Source organism: Eucalyptus grandis, chromosome 11 (assembly GCF_016545825.1).
Source record: "Eucalyptus grandis isolate ANBG69807.140 chromosome 11, ASM1654582v1, whole genome shotgun sequence".
NCBI lineage: Eukaryota > Viridiplantae > Streptophyta > Magnoliopsida > Myrtales > Myrtaceae > Eucalyptus > Eucalyptus grandis.
The window spans coordinates 38,106,818-38,129,065 of record NC_052622.1 but is presented as its reverse complement, the minus strand read 5'-3'; the positions used below and the strand labels follow the sequence as shown (position 1 = coordinate 38,129,065).

Sequence of the window (22,248 nt, the reverse complement as noted above, 5' to 3'; positions counted from 1 at the left end):
ACCCATCCTCCGCCAATTCATTGATCCCGGGAAAATTCAAGCTATTTTTCTTGAATAATAAATTTCTTTAAATTAATAAATTTAAAATATAAATAAAATTTGAATAATAATATAAAAATTCAAAATAACAAAAAATAACAACAATTTTCATTTATTTTTATTCCTATTTTTATCCACATAATTGAATTTCTTTCTATTTTATAATATATATTGTGTCTATATATTTATATTTATTATATTTATAGGTATATTAGTATTTAATGTATATTAGTATAGTTAATTATTTAATAAAAATTTTTGTTATGGATCGATGGAAATAAAAAAGAAATAATAAAAGAAAAGAAATAAAAATGAGAGGGAAAATAATAAAAAATAAGTAAATAAAAATAAAATAGGTGAGAGAGTTGAAACTATACTTTTTGGAATTGCGAAGATGATTTTCTTTTAGAACTTGGCATTTGCTAGTTGATCTAGCTTGTCGATATTGTTATAACTCATCAACTTATGGATTTATAAAGCCGGAATGAACTCCTTTACTATTTAAGATTTTGATTGTACAATAATCACATATTCATCATATTGAATCAGGAGAGATTCTTACAATCTCTATTTGTACATTTTCAAGTTCATTTACAATGAAGTGCCGTTCATACTAAACCATGGATAGGATAAGATAAGACAACATCTAGTTTTATTATTGCGATTTACTAAATTGTAAATAAAAATATAGCAAAATTCATGAATTTCATTATATATATTATCCAAGTTAGAAATCCAAATCCAAACAATCAAATGTCGCCTAAATTGAAAACCAAAGATGACTTTTAATCAATGATGATAACCCAAGATGATAAGTAGCCTTAAATAGGACTAGTCAAATGAGATGTTCATATTTGTATGAGATCTTGAATGCTAACCGGAGAACAGACTTTTGTATCGTTAAAACACCTAGAAGCTCTGATCGAGGAAACCACATCAGTCGGATGATATCCGTCCCAAAAGAAATGTTTATCGGCATTAGGACACGGGGTTAGCAATGGAACGCACGGCAAAGTTCCGTTTACGCACGTTGTGCAACAAGGGTTTCTTGAGTTTGTCAATCCTGTTTCAATACAAGAAAAATGTTTTAGCAGGACTCCATTCCATGGTGTGGATCAGCTAGCCATTGGATGCACGGTTGGTGTCATGTGATCCAATGGTTATGATGGATCCGACCATATGAACTTAATCCTGATAGGCTGCGTTTGATCGATCGGATGAAAAATCAGGATAGGATATGTTTTATCTTATCCTGTGTTTGGTAGCTATCTAGGATAGGATAAGGTCGGATATAAACGAGATATAAACTGGATAAAAAAATCCGAAGGGATGGGATAAAGTCATATAGGATTTCTTTTATTTGAAACATAAAACTCTATGCTTTTTTTCTTTCTCCGTCGTTCACCCATAGACGACTCTTTATTTCTAAAGTATCGACATTGAAGCCTTCTCCTCAATAGCTCTTTAATTCTCATTGAAATTTTATGAAAGCGATGAATTTTTAAAGGTAAGATAGCTGAATGTAATTTTATAAGCCTTTTTCGATTCATACAAGTTGAGTTTGTACCATATCTGGAGGGATTGATTATTGCATCGTAGCCAAGCGAATTCGCTCGACCGATAATGAACATTGATCCTGCGAGACTAGATGTCATGTTCTCTAGCATCGGTTGAAGCATTTGACTGGAGTAGGAAACTAGAAAGTTCGATCCTTCGTCACATACTCCATCGTGCTTCGATTTCCTCGAGATCGCGGGGATGCACCCCATCGGGCGAATCTCGAAGGCAATAAACTTTCTTGCTCCTCTATTATATAGGCTCTACAATAATATTGGCGAACATCTATTAAGATTCAGTGTTAATCTGAGTAGTATTTCGTCAAGTTAACATTACAATCATTTCCACGGAAATAAAAGAGAGACGACATTATCCAAATGTAAACCGGTATAAATCCTAGATAGTTTCAAAATAAACTGAGCTCTAAATAACAAGATGAATCATGAGAACAAAATTAGGGGTCACACGCTCAAAGAATAAATTTGTGACTCGGTCAATATAGCATTTCATTCATTTCCACAGAAATACAAGAGAGACACAACATAGTCCAACTAGAAACCAATATAAATCCTAGATTGTTTCAAGACAAAATAAGTTCCAGATAACGAGATGAATCATGAGAATAAGGTTATGGGTCACACGCTCAAAGAACAGATCCGTGACTTCTTTAACCAAAACCGACAGTCAATCACTGAATCCGTCTTCATCACGCGGGACATGATACGTGTATATAAATGTTCATGTTCTGATACGTAATCCTAACATATTAGTAAGTTTTCTTAGGAATTTAGTTATGAGATCAACAATGTCAATAGAATTGCGGATTACCTCTAGATGCCGAGAAAGCACGGCAACAAGGAACTTTGCCAATGGCTGAGTCTTGTAGGTCTTGCTTGTGTTGTAGAACGTTGGATTGAGGATGTTGAGGATGTTGTCATTGTTGCCGATTGAGAAGGCCAAGATTGACTTGGCCAAATAGCTGGAGAACTCATCGGAGCTCTTGAAGAGTCTTTGTAAATCATTGAGGGCAGCACTCTCAAACAATCTCACTTGGACATTTGCCCTGTAAAAACACTTCTCATAACATGCCTTTTCAAAGTTCAATTCAAACTAGTTTCACGATAATATTTTTTATTCTTTTTTCCTGTTATGTCTAAGCGAAATTTGGGGTACATTTTATATGATGAGAGCTGTCAAAGCTCGGTATCATTTCACATATGGCACTGGCATGTATGATATTTTAATTTGGAGACCGGTTTCTAATTTGAATTTTGCACTGTTTACTTTCTCGAGGAGTACTTCAAATATCAAATAGCACAAACCTGAAATAGACTTGTGTCGAACATAAACGAATTATAAGCAAAGTAGCAATAAAAAAAGGGACTGGACGGTAATGAGCTCATACCACGAAGTTTCCTGTATCAGGAAGAATGCCACATCCCCCAGACGCGAAATTTACTCCGGTAATCACTCCTGATGTCCTAAAACTCAGGTACGGTGGAGGATTAGGCAGCACCAAAAGTTCGGCTAATAAATCAAGACAAGCTAATGAGAAAATGTTGATAAAAATTAAGGGACAAAAAATAATGCAAATTCAACCAATTCCGAGCAATGAATGTAGTTACGATGATGTTTGATTTGTAAGGAGAGAAAAATATTCAAAGCTGAGAATCGAAGCATTAGATTTCGATATGTACTGAGGACGTCGGGGACGGTCCTCCCGTTGGTGAATCGTCCGGTGACAGCCCCTGAGAAATTGCAGCCGTAAGGACGATAATCGGCCTTGGCAAGGATGGGCAACAGGTTGTTGTTGCCGCTCTCGAACAGCTGCAAAATCATACAAAGTCGGGGCGAGCGGGCCTGAATATGACAAGCACACTACTCCTATTTGAAGGTGAATCACCAAAAGCAAAAAAGCAGGAAATGTAGATTCATCGGCAAGTGATTTCTCATGGTCCTGACCATGAAATCGATTGCAATAGTGTCTTATGATCAAACAAAGATAAAGGGAAAGTTCAACGAACAAAGAGAAAGGGAAAGTTCAAAAGCGAGATACTCTTCAGGGTTGAGGACTTGGTCTAGATATAGATTAGATAAAAAAAATTGCACCTAAAAAGTGAGATAAAGACAGGTAGGACACATGCTACATAATTAAAAATTGACGTGACACTTTACCTTCATTCACCAGTGGCGACATAAGATGGAAAATGGCCGAGGGTTCGAGGAAAGGCCCGGTGAGGACCATCGGGCCTGAGCACGGGTCGGGAAAAGGATAATGATTGACTTTTGTGGACATGATGAAATGAAATTTGTGCACGTGGAAAGACAAAGGAGGAGAGAGCGAGCATCATTTGGAATAGAAATTTTGAGATTGAAACCCAGAAACGGAAAGATGTCACCATATTAGGGGAAAAAAAATCCCCACGCCCTTCATTTATCCTTCAAATCAACATCCTTTTACTGCGATTAAGGTTTTTTACTGATCCCAACATGGCAATCACGTCAAACGATATAAGCACATGTGTTGGATGATTGATCAAATGAGAAAGATAGAGGACGGAATGGAAGCTCCTGAAGGTGAGAGCAGCGAAGGGCATGAATTTCCATTTATATCGAGGTGTACCAAATACTTTATAGAATTAAATATATCCACTTTACTCTCTATAGGATTTTATATCCCGCCTTATCCTATCACAAATCTTGTCCTAATAACCAATGCAACATAAATGTCCAAAAGACAGTCTTAAATAATGTGTTAGACATATTAGATTCAACATGAAAAAAAAATGTACATGATTAACATAATTTCGTTACTTCGACCAAAAAAAAAAAACATAATTTCGTTATATTCTTGAGAGTTGTGAAGTGTTAGTATGATATAATATATTGGATTTGTGAATTGGGTGCTTCCTAGATTAAGAGAAAGCAGTGGGTACTTTTGTTAATTTTCATATAAGGGTAATAGTGCAAGTTATGGAACATTTATAAAGCGAGACCAGGCGCTTTTGGCTTTAAAGTATAGACACACAACGATTACATGGGAGACATATAATACCTACTACAATTTACTCTAATAAACCTTACAGTGCCATCACTGCAAAACAAGTACTAAGATATTGATACGGGCTCAGTTATTGAAGACTTTCTAAAGTGTGTAAATAAGCAAAAGCCCTAAAGGTCCGCTCGGAACAAGAATGCATGCATTATAATTAACCATCCATAACTTCCGATTTGGAAGAAGTTATCTAGGTTGCTCGTGTGGAGATTAATGTTGTGCCTAAATGTGGGAAGTCCATTAGAGGTTGTTTTTAGTTTTAGGTTTCGTTTGTTTCGCGGAAAATAAATGAATTGAAAAATATGTATTTTCCTAAAATAATTAATCGCATCATTTGAGATAATCAATCGATGGAAAATATTTTCATTATTAGCAACAATTCATGTCTAACACATTTTTGTCAACGAGGAAAATTTGTTTCGTTTATTTATTTTTGTGAGCAATACAATTGATCATTTTTTGAGAAATTGATTTTCAAGTTATTCATTTTCCGTGAGATAAATGTACCCTTAAAATAAAATGGATCATTATTTGAGAAAATAATTTCCAAATTATTCATTTTTCATGAGATAAACGCACTCTTAAAATCAATTATTCTAATGGTTGAGATCAATTTCAGGCCCATCTTTCACACCGGTGCTATGTATCTAGACACCCTTTTCTTTTGTGCACTGTTTTAAGCCGGCTCGTATTTGATTGCTACTATGGATTTCCCTTACTCTTGTTAGGGTTAATTTCGAAATTCTTGCCGGATTTTCCGAGGGTACCGTGCCTTTGTGGGTGTGTTGTACTCGAGTGGATGTTGGCCACGAATTCTTTCGGATCATGCTCATCATTGCCAAGGGCGTAGAACGTGATCATCCACTAATGGAGAGGGAAAATGGTGGGAGTTGTGCCCGCCGCATGGTGCGCGTCTCCATGGTCGTGCCGGCCAGATGACTAAATCTTCTAAGATGATCGTTACTAGGGAAGCATCATGATAGATTGAGATCGGTAGATCGACGAAGGTGCCTGCCTACTCCCACTTCACGAAAGCCCAAAGCCAAAGGTAAGCCCTCGATCAGTTTGGCTTTGGAGCAATTTTCAGAAGGCGAACGAGGGATTTAGGGTGACTTTCCGAACACTTACCATTAGAGAGAGATGCCAAAGAGGCTTTGCTAGGGGCACGCGACACCGATAAGGTCAGGTCGGGGGTAATGGGATGCTGGCCAGATCTTGCCTGGGTTCAGGCAACCCCTGTAAGATCTGGCAAGGGGTCATGCGACTCTGACGATGACTTGCTCATGAGTCGCGAGGCAATGGTGCCTTATCTAGGGCGAAGTGACCCCGACGGGCGAGTCGAGCAACCCCGACAAGCAAGATCTCAACCGGCGGCATCTCTCTACGACTACCCCGACTAGCAATTGAGCTGGATCTCGCCTCAACTGATCGCCTTGTGTCATGCTCCCCGATCGCGATGCAATTGGGTGAGGGTCTTGAAGCTGATGTAGACTCGATTGAACCCTTTGAGTCAAGCCCGCTACTAGTTTTAAAAGTCAAAAGTTCTACCAAACTGACTCAACTACTCCCACTTCGAAGCTTTTTTTCCTTTTTTTTTTCTTTAACAAGGAACTTTTTCCTATGAAGCGATTGTATACATTTTTCTTTCATGTACTTGACAATTTTCTTTTTGGTCGCCTACTTTTTTTTCTCATTAGATGTTTATCGAAAAACCATTAGTGATCCCACCATTGATTTAGAAAAAATCCTGCTAAAAAATTGTATCTCGCTATCATCATCATGCGAACAGGCAAGCATGCATGGCGGAAATGTGCACACGGTTTTACACAGCACGACAAGACTCCTTGAGATCCTTCATCAGTATTTTATCCCGAGCGTTGCAGCTTGTACCTTAAGCTCTTTCCCATGCCTCAAGAAAGAAGATAAGAGATATCGGCCAACAACGCAATTACTACAGATTTTTAAACCCTGCAACTTCAGCAATTATCATAGTGAAAAGCGGTGAAATGTGGAATTGTGCAGATAATTCAACCATCCAATTTCGAATTCGGGGTTGTTTCAAGCAGCTGTCTTCAGTTCGGGTGCTGCAGCAGCCTCCCCGTACACGGGGTGAAGCGTGTGGCCATCCTTTGGAACAATGTGCTCGCGCCCGCTGAGCTTGTGCTTCTCAAACTGCACTAGCCCTTCTTTCATTGCGAAGAGGGTGTGACCTTTCCCCATTCCAACATAGTTCCTGGGGTGGAACCGAGTGCCCCGCTGTTAAACAATAATGTTTCCTGGTATCACCCTCTACAGAGTTATCAAAAGGAAGGTGTCATCACAGAAAAAATAAGAAAGACCGATGGGCTAGATTCACTTCTTTTATCACTGGCTGTTCAGATACATTTCGCTTCTTCCATTTCTTATAGTGGTCCTGCAATTGCCGAATCAGTAGTCACTTACCTCTCCACCAAACTTCTTCACTCCAAGATTCTTCGGTTTTGAGTCTCTTCCGTTCTTTGTTGATCCAGCCATTTTCTTTGTGGCCCAACATCTAAACAGCAAACTCAATCCTCCGCCAGACGCATCTTAAGCCAACAGAAGTAATTAACGCAATTAGCAAATCGTAAGGCCTCTGCAATTAGGCGTGTCTCAAAAAGAGAGAGTGGGATATCTACCACTGGCACTGTTATAAACTGGGATGCTGGTGGTGAGATCTTTGATACTAACTCTCCTACAAAATGATGCTGCGAAGTTCATAGTCTTGATCCCCCCACAGTTTCAATAAAACCCAGAAGTTCCTGCAACAGCATGAACATGTCAACTGGCATGTTGATTAACCAGATATTCCCAAGGGGAAAAGAAAAAAGACAGAGAAGTTGCCTATGATTCCCATTTTTTCCGACCAACAATCTTACTGGAAAATTGACACATCATCTACTATGCTCTATCTTGATAGTAGCATTTGCTAAAGACAACAGATTAGTTTCTCTTCACTGAATGGAACATCCTTTTTTATCATTTTCTATTCCATTTTTTATCACCGAAAAAATGACAAAAAAAAATAAAAATCGGATTATCCCAAATGCCGATCAAGGAGGCAAAAAAAAAAAAAAAAAAAAAAAACTAACACCTAGTGCCATGTTTAAATTTAACTAAAATGCAATCCATTTCTATAAATATAGCGTGAAACCAATGCAGATAGGCAATGAGGATGTTTTGAAATCATCGTGATCCCTTAGGCCATGCAGAACATTGCCCAAATGATATCAACCGCTCCCGATCAACCTGAACCACCCGTGACTCGGTGGTCAAATCCGAGCCATTAATGGTTTGGCAATCAAACCCAAACCGAATGGAGTTCATTATTTGATGGTTCGGGCCTAGTGTCTACCCAATGAACCAGTTAATCCAACATCACACTAACATGAAACATGCCTAAACAGAAGTAAAAATAGTGCAAAAATGTCATGCACGCCAATTGTTCGGTGAAATGCCTCAACTGAAATAATATCACTATCAAGCAACCAGAGACATCCGTCACTCTATGTCTTGCTATGAAAATGGTGCCTAAAAATGTCAATATGATTAAGAAATCAGTTACACGATAGGACATCTTCATGTGCAATTAAGTCAACACTTTAATGGGACCAAGCTCTCTCTGTTTCCCAATCAATGAAGGACGTTCAGCAAGTATCAACCAACACAGCCCATGATTTGCATCAAAGAATGAAATCAAGCACATTAAAATGATTGAAAACCAATGGTACGTCTATATATTACCACAAGCAAACAAAATAACACAAGTGAGAATGAAGTTCCTTCAATTGACATCTAAGCAAGACTGACCAGCAAGCATGAGGTCATATCCAATGTACAAATGGCACAAGGAATAGTGGCAAATCAACATGAAGTTAACGTGCAATCGACCAAATGCATTTCTATGCTTAAGTACATGCCCATGTCAATCAAAAAACTTGTTAACAAAGCTAATCATTCTTCAATTAAAGCATGAACAGTCTTGACCAGCAAGGTTTCAGATCAAATTTCATATATCCAAGACATCAAAATGCAACAATTCAACAAGAAATCGACACAGATTTAACGTGAAGCTTTCCTTCATGAATGTAAATGTTCAAATGATCAAAATGACTTATAAACAGCACTAAACAACCGTCAATTCGATTGATTCAATAAAAATAAATAAATAAAAGTTGATATTAAATCCGGACAGCATGCCACTCGATCACATTTGACAAATATAAGACACATACAGACAAGGATTTGGCAAACAGAAAAAATGACATGAATCAAGCACGGTTCATTCCTTGTGTAGTATATAGCTTTATATGACCAAAATGACATGCAAACCAAGCCAAATACCCTTCATTAAGATCAAAATCAAATCTGGACAGCATACATCACCATCATTTTCAACATCTTTAAGGCCTAGAGATGCAATAGTTCGACAAGAAATGAACATAGATTTTACATAACACTTCCCTACATGAACATACACGAGTGGACGATCAAAATAACATGTAAAGGAGACCCAACGTTAATCGTATGAGTAAAAAATGACGAGCAGTACATGTTATGTGCAAAGTGTATTTCAGTGGCATTAATCCCATATTCAAGCAATTCCAGATACAAGAGGGGTCCTAGCATTCATATGAGCATAGATGAATATCACCTATTCATAGAAGCCATGCCTCCATATAAAAATGATTAACTTAATTTGATTTCGTGCAAATTGTTTCTTGGTAAATTATTGACTGGACAAAATGGAAGATTGATTTTTTAGTTCTCTTTTTTACCACTAATTTTGCTAATATCTTCTATCATAATGAGTTTTTTTTTTGTTCTTTTCATTTTGTGTTTTGCTATATGCTAGTGTTATGGCCCAAGGAAACGACACGATCCAAAGGTTTCTTGAACGAATGCCGTGACTGGTCTATGAACAAAAGGCCGTTGAATATGTCCAAGTCCTAGGTATTTCTTGAATATTCTAAAATACTCCTTGAGGTGGGCAATACTGTAATTGTACACTTTTGTAATAAATGTAAGTAGTTGGGTAGATGAAGAGATGTAATCTCTACCGTCAAATTGAGAAAAGATCTACAGCGATGGTTAACGATGGTTAAGCTCATACTTGTATATATAATAGGGGTTAGCTCCCCATTCATATCCATCTCATAAGTAATACAATCTCCAAAGCTTTTGAGCTTCTCTCTCGATCCTTCACAATGTGTGAGTAAGTGTCCTCCTAATGTCTCAAATTCCAAAACATATTTTGTGTCGTTATGTAAAAGTTTAAACTTTTAGTTTAATGTGGGATTGGGTTCATTGACAAATGGGATTCTAATTCCTATATTTTCATCTATGAAAAATGAAGTTGCCAAACCCATTTCATAGGAAAAGCTCATACTATAAGCAAACAGCTAAGCAAATAGGTTTCTGAACTGTATTAGCTTTTCCACTTTATTCCTTCTAATATGGGCATCCAAGAACCCAATCTACTAATAAATCTTGATGCTGTGCCCCAAAAAAAAAAAATTTCACAGCACAATAGCTATGATAAACCAAGACAATCGCTGTTCCTTCCAAATAAAAAGTATTAGTACCTCTCAACAAGATTAGCTAATCTTTCCTGACCTTTTTGAAGTGAGAGTTTATAAGTTTCAGTTCTCCCCGACCTATTTAATGTTGACAATCAATGATGATGTGAATACTCTCAAGCATGATCTATCACGCTACATTCTTGTTGACATCCGAAATTTTCGTTGATATTTTAAATAAAAGTTTTGCAAAAATATAAAAAAATGAAATGAAATGAAAAAAAATGAAATGAAAACATAATTTTTTTTTTTTTTTTTTTTAAGAAAACGAAAAAAAAAGAGAACAAAAAGAAAAAGGGAAAACGTGGACGAGGGGTAGGCTCATTTTTTTCGCGCGCGAATTCTCTCTCACGGTTCTCCCTCTGAAAAAGGACCGAACGGACTCACACACTCCCTCTCTTTGGCGGTAACAACCTTCTCTCTCTCTCTCTCTCGATTTCTTCCCGATATTGGAAGCCGACAAAGAACCCTCCGGCGCCGGCCATGGCTCCGCTCCCTCCCTCGACGATCGCCTCCAAGTCTCGCGGTGCTCCTCTTGAGAAGTAGCGTGCCGGATCCAGCATCCTCATGATTGGAGACTCTCTCTCTCCCGATCAACTCTAGAAGACGAACAACTGTTGATCAAGGAACTCGTGGTGCGAGACTCGGAATCGCGCCAAGCTGTCGAAGATATCAGTTCGGTTCTGAGGGTAGGGATCCGAAGGCGGTGACATCGGCGGTCGGAGATCAGTGCTTCCTCTCGGTTGGAGCTCGATCGATTAGGGTTTTCCTTAATTGGCGTGATCAGAGGTGCGGGAGCTCGCCGGATCGGACTCTCTCTCGATCGTTCATTCTCTCTCTAGATCTGGGGTTCTAGTTCAGCTCCAAGGATTGAGTTCCGAGACCGATTGACGATATCGGCGGTGACGATAGGACGTTTAACCGTTTCTCTCTTGGCTCTGTCGTTTGCTCGACGGTGAGCTCTTTTTCTCTCTCTCGATCTGCTGAGTTTTTGGTATCCGGTTTCTCTCTCCCGTTCACTCCCTCTGACTTGAACGCTTTCTCCCTCTCGATCGCTCTCTCACGCACCCTATCTGACCCGCTGGAACGGTCGGTCGAGGAGCTTGAAGTTTAGGGCTCAAACAGCGTCGTCAACGGCAACGGTGACAGCGACAGCTTCTGATCCTTCGCCTATTCAGTCAAGGTAAGCTTCAACCATTTCATTGCTGGTAGGTACTACAGCCTTGTGATTAAAAAAGGGAGAGTTTTCTTGATGATGTTGTCTGGTTCATGCGAGTTTTGGCCTTATCTATATGCATGCTGCGATTGCAAGGTCTTGGGTGTTTATTGTTTTTGAATCCCTACTCAAGCTCAGTCTCGGTGCTCCCTATTTTTCTTGCGCCTATTTAGCGTTCGATGAAATGCCTAAGCTAAACGCACGTTCATAGTCTTTACTGTGCTCGAGGCTTGCTGTCCTTTTGTACTGTGCTCGAGGCTTGCTTCGTTCTTGATATTTTGTAATGGATGCCGTGAGCTCTTGGATTTGGTCATCATTTACTAGATTCGACAATTGTTACAAACGAAGCTACAATTTGTAAATGATTAAGTGTTATGTTTTCATGCTCTACTTTAGTGACCTGTGTTGTTTGCCATTTTCACATGATTTTTTGTGATTAGATTCTAAAGTTGATGCCTAAATGAAAGTTGTTCATTAGGTTCCAATCTATATCAAATAAAAATTTTGTGATAATTGAAGATCATTTACCCAGGTCGAATATATCTAGAATATCCCTGACTTTGTTTGAAATTTTGCTGTTCTGATTGGTTCTCTGTTTTGGATGACCTTTTGTACAAATGACCTGATACGAGCTGGTTGCTGTGGTTTTCTGTGTTTGATGCCTTCATGAGAGTTGAAGATGGTTCGACTAGCTTTCCAACAAGCTATAACACACCCTGATCCGATATCATTAGCCACATGAAACCTTCTTTAAAAGTTAGGGAGTAATTCTGGAAAATTGTTGTGTTCGTATCAATGTGTTATGTTACAGATTATGTCTATTCTGTGTATGCTTGCTGTTTATATGCCCTGGTATGTGGAATTGTTCGATCATGCATTTGATGTTTGTTGTTCATGTGTGCATTTGCTGTGTTAATTGATATTAGATAGCAAAGCTTTTTGCAGTACAAAGAAGCAAATTTCCTTTGCTACCATATAACCTGGGTGGGATTTTATCAGTTCGCAAGATTTTGCTGCCATGTATTATATGCCTTTGCTTTCAAAAGTTTCTGTTCTCTTATGCTTCGGTGTCTATGAAACGTTGTGTTCTTACATCCCAATTGTGTCACTTACTAAATGATGTGGTTCGCGATGCATAAAATTTCCAAGTTTTCATGTTGTATTTCCAAATTTCTGAATCATGCTTTTGGCTTGACATCAATGCTATTTGAGGTTTGAAACATGTTTAGAACGTCTTTGAAGCTTGATAAGTTGTGCCCATGATGCACCTAAGCTTGCCTTGATGACTAGATACATTCCCTGACTTGATGAACTGATATCTCCCTTTTCATCAAATCTTTTAAAATGATGTCCTTTGTCAATTGTCTATAAAACGGTTTTAGGTATCATGTGGGTTACATATTGACTGCTTCATTCCACTTGAATACATGTGTTGAGCAAATTCAATGGTGCATGTGTTTGAATAAGTGATCCTTAGTTGGTTCACTCATTGGTTTGAATTGATTTAAGAATCAGGATCGTATGGCCTAAATGCATGTCAATTAATATGCTTCACATGTGATTGTTAGATAAATGACTTAGGTGCGATGCAGGATAATGTAAGTGCCTTTGGGATGTCGCATAGAACTTGACTTAGGGACTTCGTGACTTTAACCACCATCTGTGAACATAAAAAATGTCTTGCTTTTGATTGTTTTGATACGTGATGATTGTTTCTTTCATTTGTATGCATTTAGTCATCCAGATTTCTTAGATTAGGTTTAGATTAGGGCCCCAAAGATGGACCTTTGCATGAAGATGGTGGAGGTCGATGTCCATTTCGACCGTTGTTATGTACTATTTGTTTTCCCGACATATGTCTCGGGTTCCATGCATTGTATAAAACCCGACGAGTTGCAGGTTTCCTTTCTTTCCCAATTGTTTTCTCTTTTATATTTTTTGAATTGCATGATTAAGTTTTATTGCTTTTCTTGATTGTTTACTTATGTCCTGCAATTTCATTTTCATTGTTTGTTTTCCTTTTATTTCTTAGGAATATAATATAATGAAAGTAATCCACTGCGCATGATCACTTAACCTAGAATTGATGATCCCGAAAATATAAAAAGAAACGCATGGACATGTTAGGAAAAATACAACATACTGTTTAGGTGCCAAAAGGGCGCTAATAGCAATATTAGCGTAATCCAAGTCCCCGAACCTAGATATCTGGTTACGTAGGAATTGAGGGAACACTCCCGACCCTCGATTGGGTTTCTAGCCGACCCCCAAAATGAGGCTAGTGGCAACTCCTGTCTATTTTTTAGGTTGTTAAATACCTAAATCGTATAAATAAATCCACTGTCGCGCGAGGTACGAGCTTGGGAGAGCTCGCGATCTCGTGAGGAAACTCCCGTGATCAAAGTATCCCTAAACCCAACCTTGGTTCAGGCGACCCCGGCCGACACTCCCCACCTCCTCGGTGATAGAAGGGAGGCGGAGTCGGCGGCGAGGGCTTAGCCCTCATTGCCGTCGCCAACCGCCCCTCCTCCTCCTCCCCCCCCCCAAAATTTAATTTTCTTTTTTAATTAATTAATTAATTAATTTTTAAATTTAATTTAATTAATTATTATATTAAAATTCGAATTATACCAAAATGATGTCGTTTTGACACTGTTTAGCCATATCGGCATACGAAATGATGTCGTTTTGCGCGCAACTCGTCGGAAAATTGCCACGTCAGTGTTTTGGTCGGATTTTCTCACCAGTAACACTTAAGTGATCAATTTTGCTCCGATTTTAACACTTAAGTGTCACTTTTGTAACTTTTGGCATTTAAATATTTCTTTGTGTCAACTTTTAGCACCGTAGGGGTTTGGGTATCCGAGAACAAGAAGTAACTTTTTTATTCTTTTTCTAAATTTATTTCCAATAACAAAAATTTTACCAAAATGATTTATGTTCTTTTTTTGTTCCAGAGCACAAAAGAATAGAATTAGTTGTTTTATGGATGATTACCAAACAGAACCTAAGTGTGAAAGGTTGCTAATCAAGAGGAATCAAAAAGGTAATTCAATAGAAGAGTTGCTCAGTTAGAATAAATAATAAAATGTTGATAAGTAAATCGAATGAGAGATGGTAATCCAAGACTAGTTCATAACTTAATTTGACAAAGGTTGGTAATCAATTTAATTTAAGATTGTAATTCATATGATAATTAGTAAATTCAAAGATTTTGGTAATTTCTAAAAATAAACATTGGTAAGTTAGTAAACAAATGGCGCGTTTGGTAACGTTTCTGTTCAAAAATTGTTTTAGGGAACAAAATAGAAAAACTATTTCTATTCCGGGAACAATTTTTGACTAGAAAGACGCATTTGGTAAATTTGTTCCGAGAATAAAAAATGAATAGAAACACGTTTGGTAAATTTATATTCTTTTTTATTTCTTTTAATTTTTTAATTTTTCCTTTTTTTTTTTCCTTTATTTTTTTTTTTTCTTCTTTTGGCCGGTCGCCGCCTCCCGGCGACAAAGCCGACGGGGTCGCAGCCTTGCCTAGCCATGGCGAGGCCGAGCCTTGACCCAATCTCACCGCCCCTCGAAAAGTCCAAGGGCGGCCACTTTGCCGGCCATTGCCATCGCCGCCGGCAATGGCGGTAACGATCGGGCGAGATTTGGCGAGATCACCGAGGCTTGCCTAGCTACAACAAGCCTCGAGCTCATAAGATCTAGGCGAGGCCAATCTTGCATCGCTTGAGTGAGGTTGAGCCTCGCCTAGCCACTAGCGAGGCTTGGCCTCACCCGGATCTAGTGAGGCCGAGGCTCGCTATGGCCAAGCGAGCCTCCAAAGAACTCGCTAGACCTTGCTCACCCGATCGCCGACCATGGCGGTCGGCAACCGGTCACAAAGAAGGAGGAAGAAGAAGAGAAAAGGAAAAATAATAAATAAAAAGAGAAACATAATAAAAAAATTAAAAGAAACTAAAGGTAAATTTAAGAATCCTACCAAACGTATTTCTATCCGAGAATAGAAATTTTTTGCAGTTACCAAATATGTTCTTTTGTCCAAAAATTGTTATCAGGAGCAGAAAAAAAAATCATTTATGATAAAAAATTATTTTTAAAAATAAATACTTATCAAGTCGTTCTTATGAATTCTTTTCTTTAAGCCTACCATGAAAATGGGGATATGAATTTTTTATAATTAAATAGAAAGGACAAACCAAAGTACATCAGAAAACAAAAAGGAACCCAAAAAAAGGAGGGTGCGGGAGTTGAAAGTAGGTAATGAAATGTAACACCTACCCACCCAGCCGAAATGGTTTACTAGCATTCACACATTGGACTTGGAAAGAAAAATCAATCAACCCGCAGATCACGGTTGTGACCAAATAAAACCGATGTAATCGATTCCTAATTGCACCAATCATTGTTTAACTTTTCTTGAAAAGAAAAGGTACCATTTCAATCCGGAACCAAAGTTATATCGACCAACAAAAGCAAACAACTTATAAACATATCATCACGAATTATAACTATGTTTATGCACCACCCTGATGAGAATACCACAAATTATTATTATTATTCCTTTAGTATGAAAAAGGGTCAAAGTTGATATAATTTTTTTTTTTTTGAGGTAATGATAAAAATAGTTCATAAACTTTGACCCAATATGCATGGTTCTAAACTTTTATTTTGTTCAATTTGTTTATCGAACTTTATCTTGATTTACAATATGATCCTTTAACTTTTAATTTGTTCAATATAGCATTGGACTTTTAGTATAAATTCAATTTGGTGTCTAATCTAAAAATTTAAAGACTATATTAAACAAATTGAAAGTTTATAGATCACATTGCATATTGATCTACAATTCATTGATTAAATTGAATAAATTAAAAGTTCATGGACCATATTGCACATTGAGCTAAAGTTCGATAATTACTTTGTCATTTTTTCATTTTTTTTAAATACCTCGGAATATTAAAGCAATCCTCAATCCATATAATATACAAAAAAAAAAGAAAAAAAATTATACAAAGATAAGCAAATAAATACTTTAGTAGTCATGTCCCCTTTTGAACGTGCAGTTATCCACACCTCTACGGAACGTGCCCCTGCAATCGCCTCAATTTCCGGCACCATGTTCTTTGATTGCTCTTCGTATTATATATATATATATATATATATGAAAGCCGAATCGATCAAAACGCAAGAGAAGAAAACAAGAGAAAAGCAACCATGACTTCTCTGCGCGTTTCTCTCCTCCTTCTAGTCTTGTTAACAGCGTCGTACGCAAGCGCGAGGAAACTTTCAGGAAACACCGAAGAGGCGATGGTCGACGAGCCCGTGGTCAGCGTGGTGAGCGCACTGCCGAACGGCACACAAGCCATGCAGATCCGCTGCAAGCGCGATGGCTCGGCCGCCGCCGTGATCGACCAGGCACTGAGCGTGGGGCGGGGATGCAGCTGGGCGGCCACGGAGAAGGCACTGTACCGGTGCGAGGTGGTGTGGACAAGGATGTTCGCGGCATGGCATGCGTTCCAGCCCCGCCGCGACGCGGGGCGGGGCCGGGTGCTCTGGCTGGTGAAGGAAGAAGGGTTCTTCCTCGGTGTGAACGGGACCGGTTGGGTTAGGAAGGCCGTTTGGGAAACTGAGTGAAAAGGCGGGGTGTGTTGTGAGTTGTAGAGTACTTCTCCAGTGATGTAGACCATCGCTATGGGATGGTTATTGCTACTAAACCATTGACGGAATTCCATTCTGTGTACCATGAGTTTGAAATCCTCAATTTCAATGATTGGATTTCTTGGAACTCAATTTGAAAAAAATTGAATTTTTCATTTTAGAAAAGGTTTATTGTGGTTTTCTTGGGTGTGCTGGACTTAGGTCGTGAACAGCCCGAATGGCACGGTTGTACTGGAAGGCCCGTCTCACTTGAGATGGTCCTTGAACATCTGGACTCGGCTCACTAGGCCCAATTTTAAATGTCACTATGCTTGCCTCCAAAATGCCCTCATTTCCACCCCCAAAGAGAAATAATTAACTGTAGAATCTAGCAACCATCTCACCTTAGGAGAAAATATACAGCGGTTGCTAACCACCACATCATCTGCACACGCGTGGCACGCGTGTCATTAAAATGATGACACGTGTCGAGTGAGTTGGAAATTAAAAGAAGAAAAAATGAGAACTTTGCAGGCGGCTTGTTTGCGTGAAGCTCTCTCCTCTTTGCGTCTTTCTCCCCCGCTCTCTCTCTCTCTCTCCTTTATTTCAAATTTCGTTCGAGACCCCTTCCTCCTCTACCTCTCCTCTCCTCTCTCTCCGTATCGAAAAATCCGACGACCACCTCCGGGCTTTCAATTGCTGGGAAACGACGGAGGCTTGGTGGCATTGGGTCGGAGGGCTCTATGGCACGAGCTTCCCTCTGAAGGAAGGGGTCATCGGAGAGAAATAGACAAGAATGTTGGCGTCTGTGCAGTCGTTACACTAGCCGGCCGACCCAGAAGAGAACGAAGTCGAACTCCCTGTCGACGTCGTCGTCGTCCTCCGTACTGGCACGTCGTAACCCGCACGCCAATTCCGTCTCTCCTATGCGGATGCTGCCGCCATCCATTGAGATGATTAGTTTGAGCATCACCCATCGGTAAAGCCCTTTCCTCTTGCCTACTGCTTAAAATTTGCTGCCCTTACTGTTGGGACGATTAGTTGCCATTGATTTTGGGCATCCTAGAGAGAGAAAAATGCTTGAGCGGAAAAAGACAAATGTTCCAGTTCCAGATCTTTTTCGTCGCTGCTGTCGAACGTTGCTCGCCTTTGCCAGTTGTTGTTAGCCATGGGTCTAGGGTGGGTACAAAACCATCCCCGTTCTTTTCTGTTTTGTGTCCGGAAACGTTGAAGAGGCAATACCGTGCTTGATTGTTGTTCATAATCATAGTTTGGATTAAAACATTGCCTTCGTTTGAATGTGAGACCTGTGTTGACGGTGCACATGACCTGTTCGATAAATTGTTCATGAGATGTATTTGCAAAACAATACTTTCTATCGTCGAATCCAAAGGTTAATCGTTGTAGTTTGCATGTTATAAACAGGTTAGTGGTCAAGAGATTCTCTTTTGTCTTTTTCCCCCTTTTTTGAGAACGGAGAAAACATTCACACTAGTTTAGCTTTAAGCATTTTCATGAGCATTTTATTTCATCATGTTTTTATGATCATGCGGAACTTCTATAACCTAACAAAAGATTGCAAGAATGGAACTAATGCATGCTGACCAGGTTGGAGAACACTCTTATTGCTTCTTCTTTTTGTTGTTTCATATCTCTTGCTATGCCTTTTGTCTTTCAATCCTATGTGCTGTACCTTCTTTGCCTATCCTCTATTTTGGGCAAATGGCAACTTGTCTACTGGTGGTAAAATTGCCATACCATATCGTGTCTTGTTGTGTTCTCTATGCTGCTTTTGGTGGTAATACACATGGTGCATAAGAAGGGGAGGCATGATTGTGACTTTACACTACTGTTATCTCCCAGGGTTGGTTTTAGATAGACTTAGTTTGAAAACTAAAATAACACTGAGATTTTCTCTGAGTAACAAACGTGATTGATCAAGTGATTGTATGACATCTACAGCTTGGCTGAATGGAGCGCTGGAACAAAAGCTAGCACAGTCACCAAAAACTGTTATGGCGAGACAGTGCCGATGAGCAGAATTGCATATCTAGGCAAATACCTAGAGCAGATGAGACCTGTAGATGAAGTACTTAAGACATGCATAGTCCATCAACGCCAGCATATCTTCTTGACATAACAATGCTCTTGGCTTTGCGGAAAGACAGACACACTTCTATCTACTACGGCAAACTAAGCCCAAAGTAAAGAGCTTGCCCAGATCGTTATGCTGATGGCAACCATCAGCGCCTTCCCGGCTTGCCTAATACTTAGAACCAACTTTTTTATTAGGACTTTGCTTTACTAATTTTTCACTTGCTATAATGTACGCTTACTGGCAATTGTAACAATTTACTTCTCTGCCTCCCCTGACAATTCTATGGGAGAGTGTGAATATGAAAATGTCTCCTTTGTCATGTAAAGACGACTAAAAAGCATATTGCTTTTGCTCGGAATTAAGGTGGCTCATTTCTACTTAGCATTTACCTAGTGTTTTTTTTTTTTTTTTTTTCCATAGCATCTACCTAGTTAACTAGTTAGGTTATGCTGGATTTTGGCAGATCATCCTTTTTATGATGAAAGAACCATATATTCTGTTGCACAATTTCATGGTGTGAGACTTTTGAGCCTGATGATTTTGGTAGGACTGGAATTTACAAGCTGGATCTAGTTTCTTCTCTTAATTTTGCTTAACAATAACCACACAAGCACATATATATAGGAAAAATCACTAGAACACAACTATTTACATAATGTTGACATGAGTTGACTAGTAAAGCTTGCAAAATGAAGGTGGCGTAGTACTACCATCCATAGAAAAGCAAATTCTAGTTCTGGATTGCCAGTCCCGGAGCATTAAATTCCATCATACTCTTTGCGCCCCCTCCAATTTCCGAATGCATCATTCCGGCATTACTGGCCGTCACATGCTTGTCAAAAGGTGAAAGGTGAACCCTGACTGCAGCCCTACCAAAAGGATCAACGTTATTCAACCATGCAGCATCCCACTCAATAGCCTTTGCATTGCTACATGCTATACTCGGCCCTCGGGGAACAGTCAATCTTGCTGAGTTCTGCATTACCGGCCACCACATGCTTCTCTAGAACTGCCAGATTTGTAATGGGGGGCCTTTGAGACACCCCATATACAGCATTTAACATAAAATTATCAGGGCAAATATGAGGTGATAATTTCCCATTTGGGGAGTCTTCCAGTTGAAAAATGCCCTCTCTTCCCACATCAATTTCGTTGTAACCTACTAGGATTTTAGCACATCCTGTTTCTACTTCTCTCACTTTAATTAGCATAATTGGAGTACATGATGTACATTCAGGAAAAGTCAGAAAGTGCACATGCTTCAGATGAAGAACAGATAATAGATACAGAGAGGCAAGTGCTTTCAAGCATTCAACAACTTGGAATTTCCAAGAACAGGGAAATTGCATGAAGCCGAAGAATAGTACAAACAGATTCAGCAAATTTATGGTATTGAATTTCAGCAACTATATGAAATAACAGGTACATGTAAGATGAGCTAAGATGAACTCAACCTTCTCTCTCAGAAGAAGGATTGAAAGATGAAAGGCATAGCAAAAGATATGAAACAACGAAAAGAAGAAGCAATTCTCCAACCTGCTTAGCATGAATTAATTCCATTCTTGCAATCTTTTGTTAGGTTATAGAAGTTCCGCATGATCATAAAAACATGATGAAATAAAATGCTCATGAAAATGCTTAAAGCTAAATTGGTGTCAATGTTTTCTCCGTTCTCAAAAAGGGGGGGAAAAGAGGAGAATCTCATGACAAAAATTTCATGAAAATTACTCCAAATGACCACTAATCAGTTTATAACATGCAAACTACAACAATTAATCTTTGGATTCGACAATAGAAAGCATCGTTTTGCAAATACATCTCATGAACAATTTATCGAACAGGTCATGTGCATCGTCAACACAGGTCTCATATTCAAACCGAAGGCAATGTTTTAATCAAACTATGAACAACAATCAAGCACGGTATTGCCTCTTCAATGTTTCCGGACATAAAACAGAGAAGAACGGGGATGGTTTTGTACCCTCCCTAGACCCAAAGGCTAATGGCAACCAGCAAAGCCGAACGACGTTTGACGGCGGCGAGGAAAAAGGATCCGGAACTGGAATGTTCGTTGCCTGGAATCAAGGGCAACAAATCGTCCCAACAGTAAGGGCAACAAATTTTAAACACTAGGCAAGAATAAAGGGCTTGTTGATGGGTGATGCTCAAACTTATCATCTCAATGGACGGAGGCAGCATCTGCATAGGAGGAGGAGGAATGGGAGAGACGAAATTGGCGTGTGGGCAACCAAGAAGATGACAATGCCAGTACGGAGGACGACGACGACGTCGACAGGGACGCCAACATTCGTGTCTGTTTTTCTCCGACGACCCCTTCTTCAGAAAGAAGCTCGTGCCATAGAGCCTTCGACCCAACGCCACCAAGCCTCCGTCGTTTCCAGCAACTGAAAGAGAGCGTCTACCGGTGGTCGTCGGATTTTCGAGACAGAGAGGAGGAGAAATAGGGCGCGTTTGGTAACATTTTTTTTTTTTTTTTCCAAATAACATAAATAGAAAAAAGTGTTTTTGTTCAAAGAACAATTTTTGAATAAAAAAAACACGTTTGGTAAACTTGTTCGGGAAATAAAAAATGGACGAAACACACGTTTGGTAAATTTTATTTTATTTTTGTTTCTTTTAATTTTTTAATATTTTTATTTTATTTTTTATTTTTTCCTTTATTTTTATTTTTTCTTCTTTCGGCCGGTAGCCTCGCCGGGGCCGGCGACGCTCCGGCAAGGTCGCCGACCCTCGATGGCGTCGCCGGCCCTCGACGGCGGTCGCCGGCCATGGTCGAGGCCGGCGACCGCCAAAGAAAAAGAAGAAAAAAAGAAGAAGAAAAGAAGAAGAAAAGAGAAGAGAGAGAGGAGAAGAAGCGTTTCTTCAAAATTGTTTCTGGAACAAGAAATAACTTTTTTTGTTTCTCATTTCTGTTCTTTTTGTGTTCCGAGAACAAAAACAAAAAAAAGTGTTCTAGGAACACTTTTCAGAAATGAAAACATGCAGGGCCATAGAGGAGGGAGGGGTCTCGAACGAAATATGA

General features: G+C 39.1%; 1 protein-coding gene, 2 long non-coding RNA genes and 1 pseudogene across 3 annotated transcripts; 1 reads left to right on the top strand and 3 right to left on the bottom strand.

Annotated features, from left to right (window-relative positions):
- Positions 1-887: 887 nt before the first annotated feature.
- On the bottom strand, positions 888-3,435 carry LOC104446173 (GDSL esterase/lipase 7). The gene is made up of 5 exons (XM_039305332.1): positions 3,294-3,435; positions 3,002-3,141; positions 2,425-2,670; positions 1,607-1,859; positions 888-1,102 (listed from the first exon to the last, which is right to left on the bottom strand). Exons 1-5 carry the CDS (start codon positions 3,433-3,435, stop codon positions 888-890), a joined length of 996 nt encoding a protein of 331 aa, XP_039161266.1.
- Positions 3,436-6,709: 3,274 nt separating this feature from the next.
- LOC104444110 lies at positions 6,710-7,393 on the bottom strand (annotated as a pseudogene).
- Positions 7,394-17,654: 10,261 nt separating this feature from the next.
- Positions 17,655-19,587, top strand: LOC120289502. The gene is made up of 2 exons (XR_005547516.1): positions 17,655-18,086; positions 19,070-19,587. It is a non-coding gene; the product is annotated as an uncharacterized LOC120289502 (long non-coding RNA).
- A 173-nt stretch (positions 19,588-19,760) lies between these two features.
- On the bottom strand, positions 19,761-21,629 carry LOC120289488. Its single transcript, XR_005547504.1, has 2 exons — positions 21,187-21,629; positions 19,761-20,237 (listed from the first exon to the last, which is right to left on the bottom strand). It is a non-coding gene; the product is annotated as an uncharacterized LOC120289488 (long non-coding RNA).
- Between the last annotated feature and the right edge of the window lie 619 nt (positions 21,630-22,248).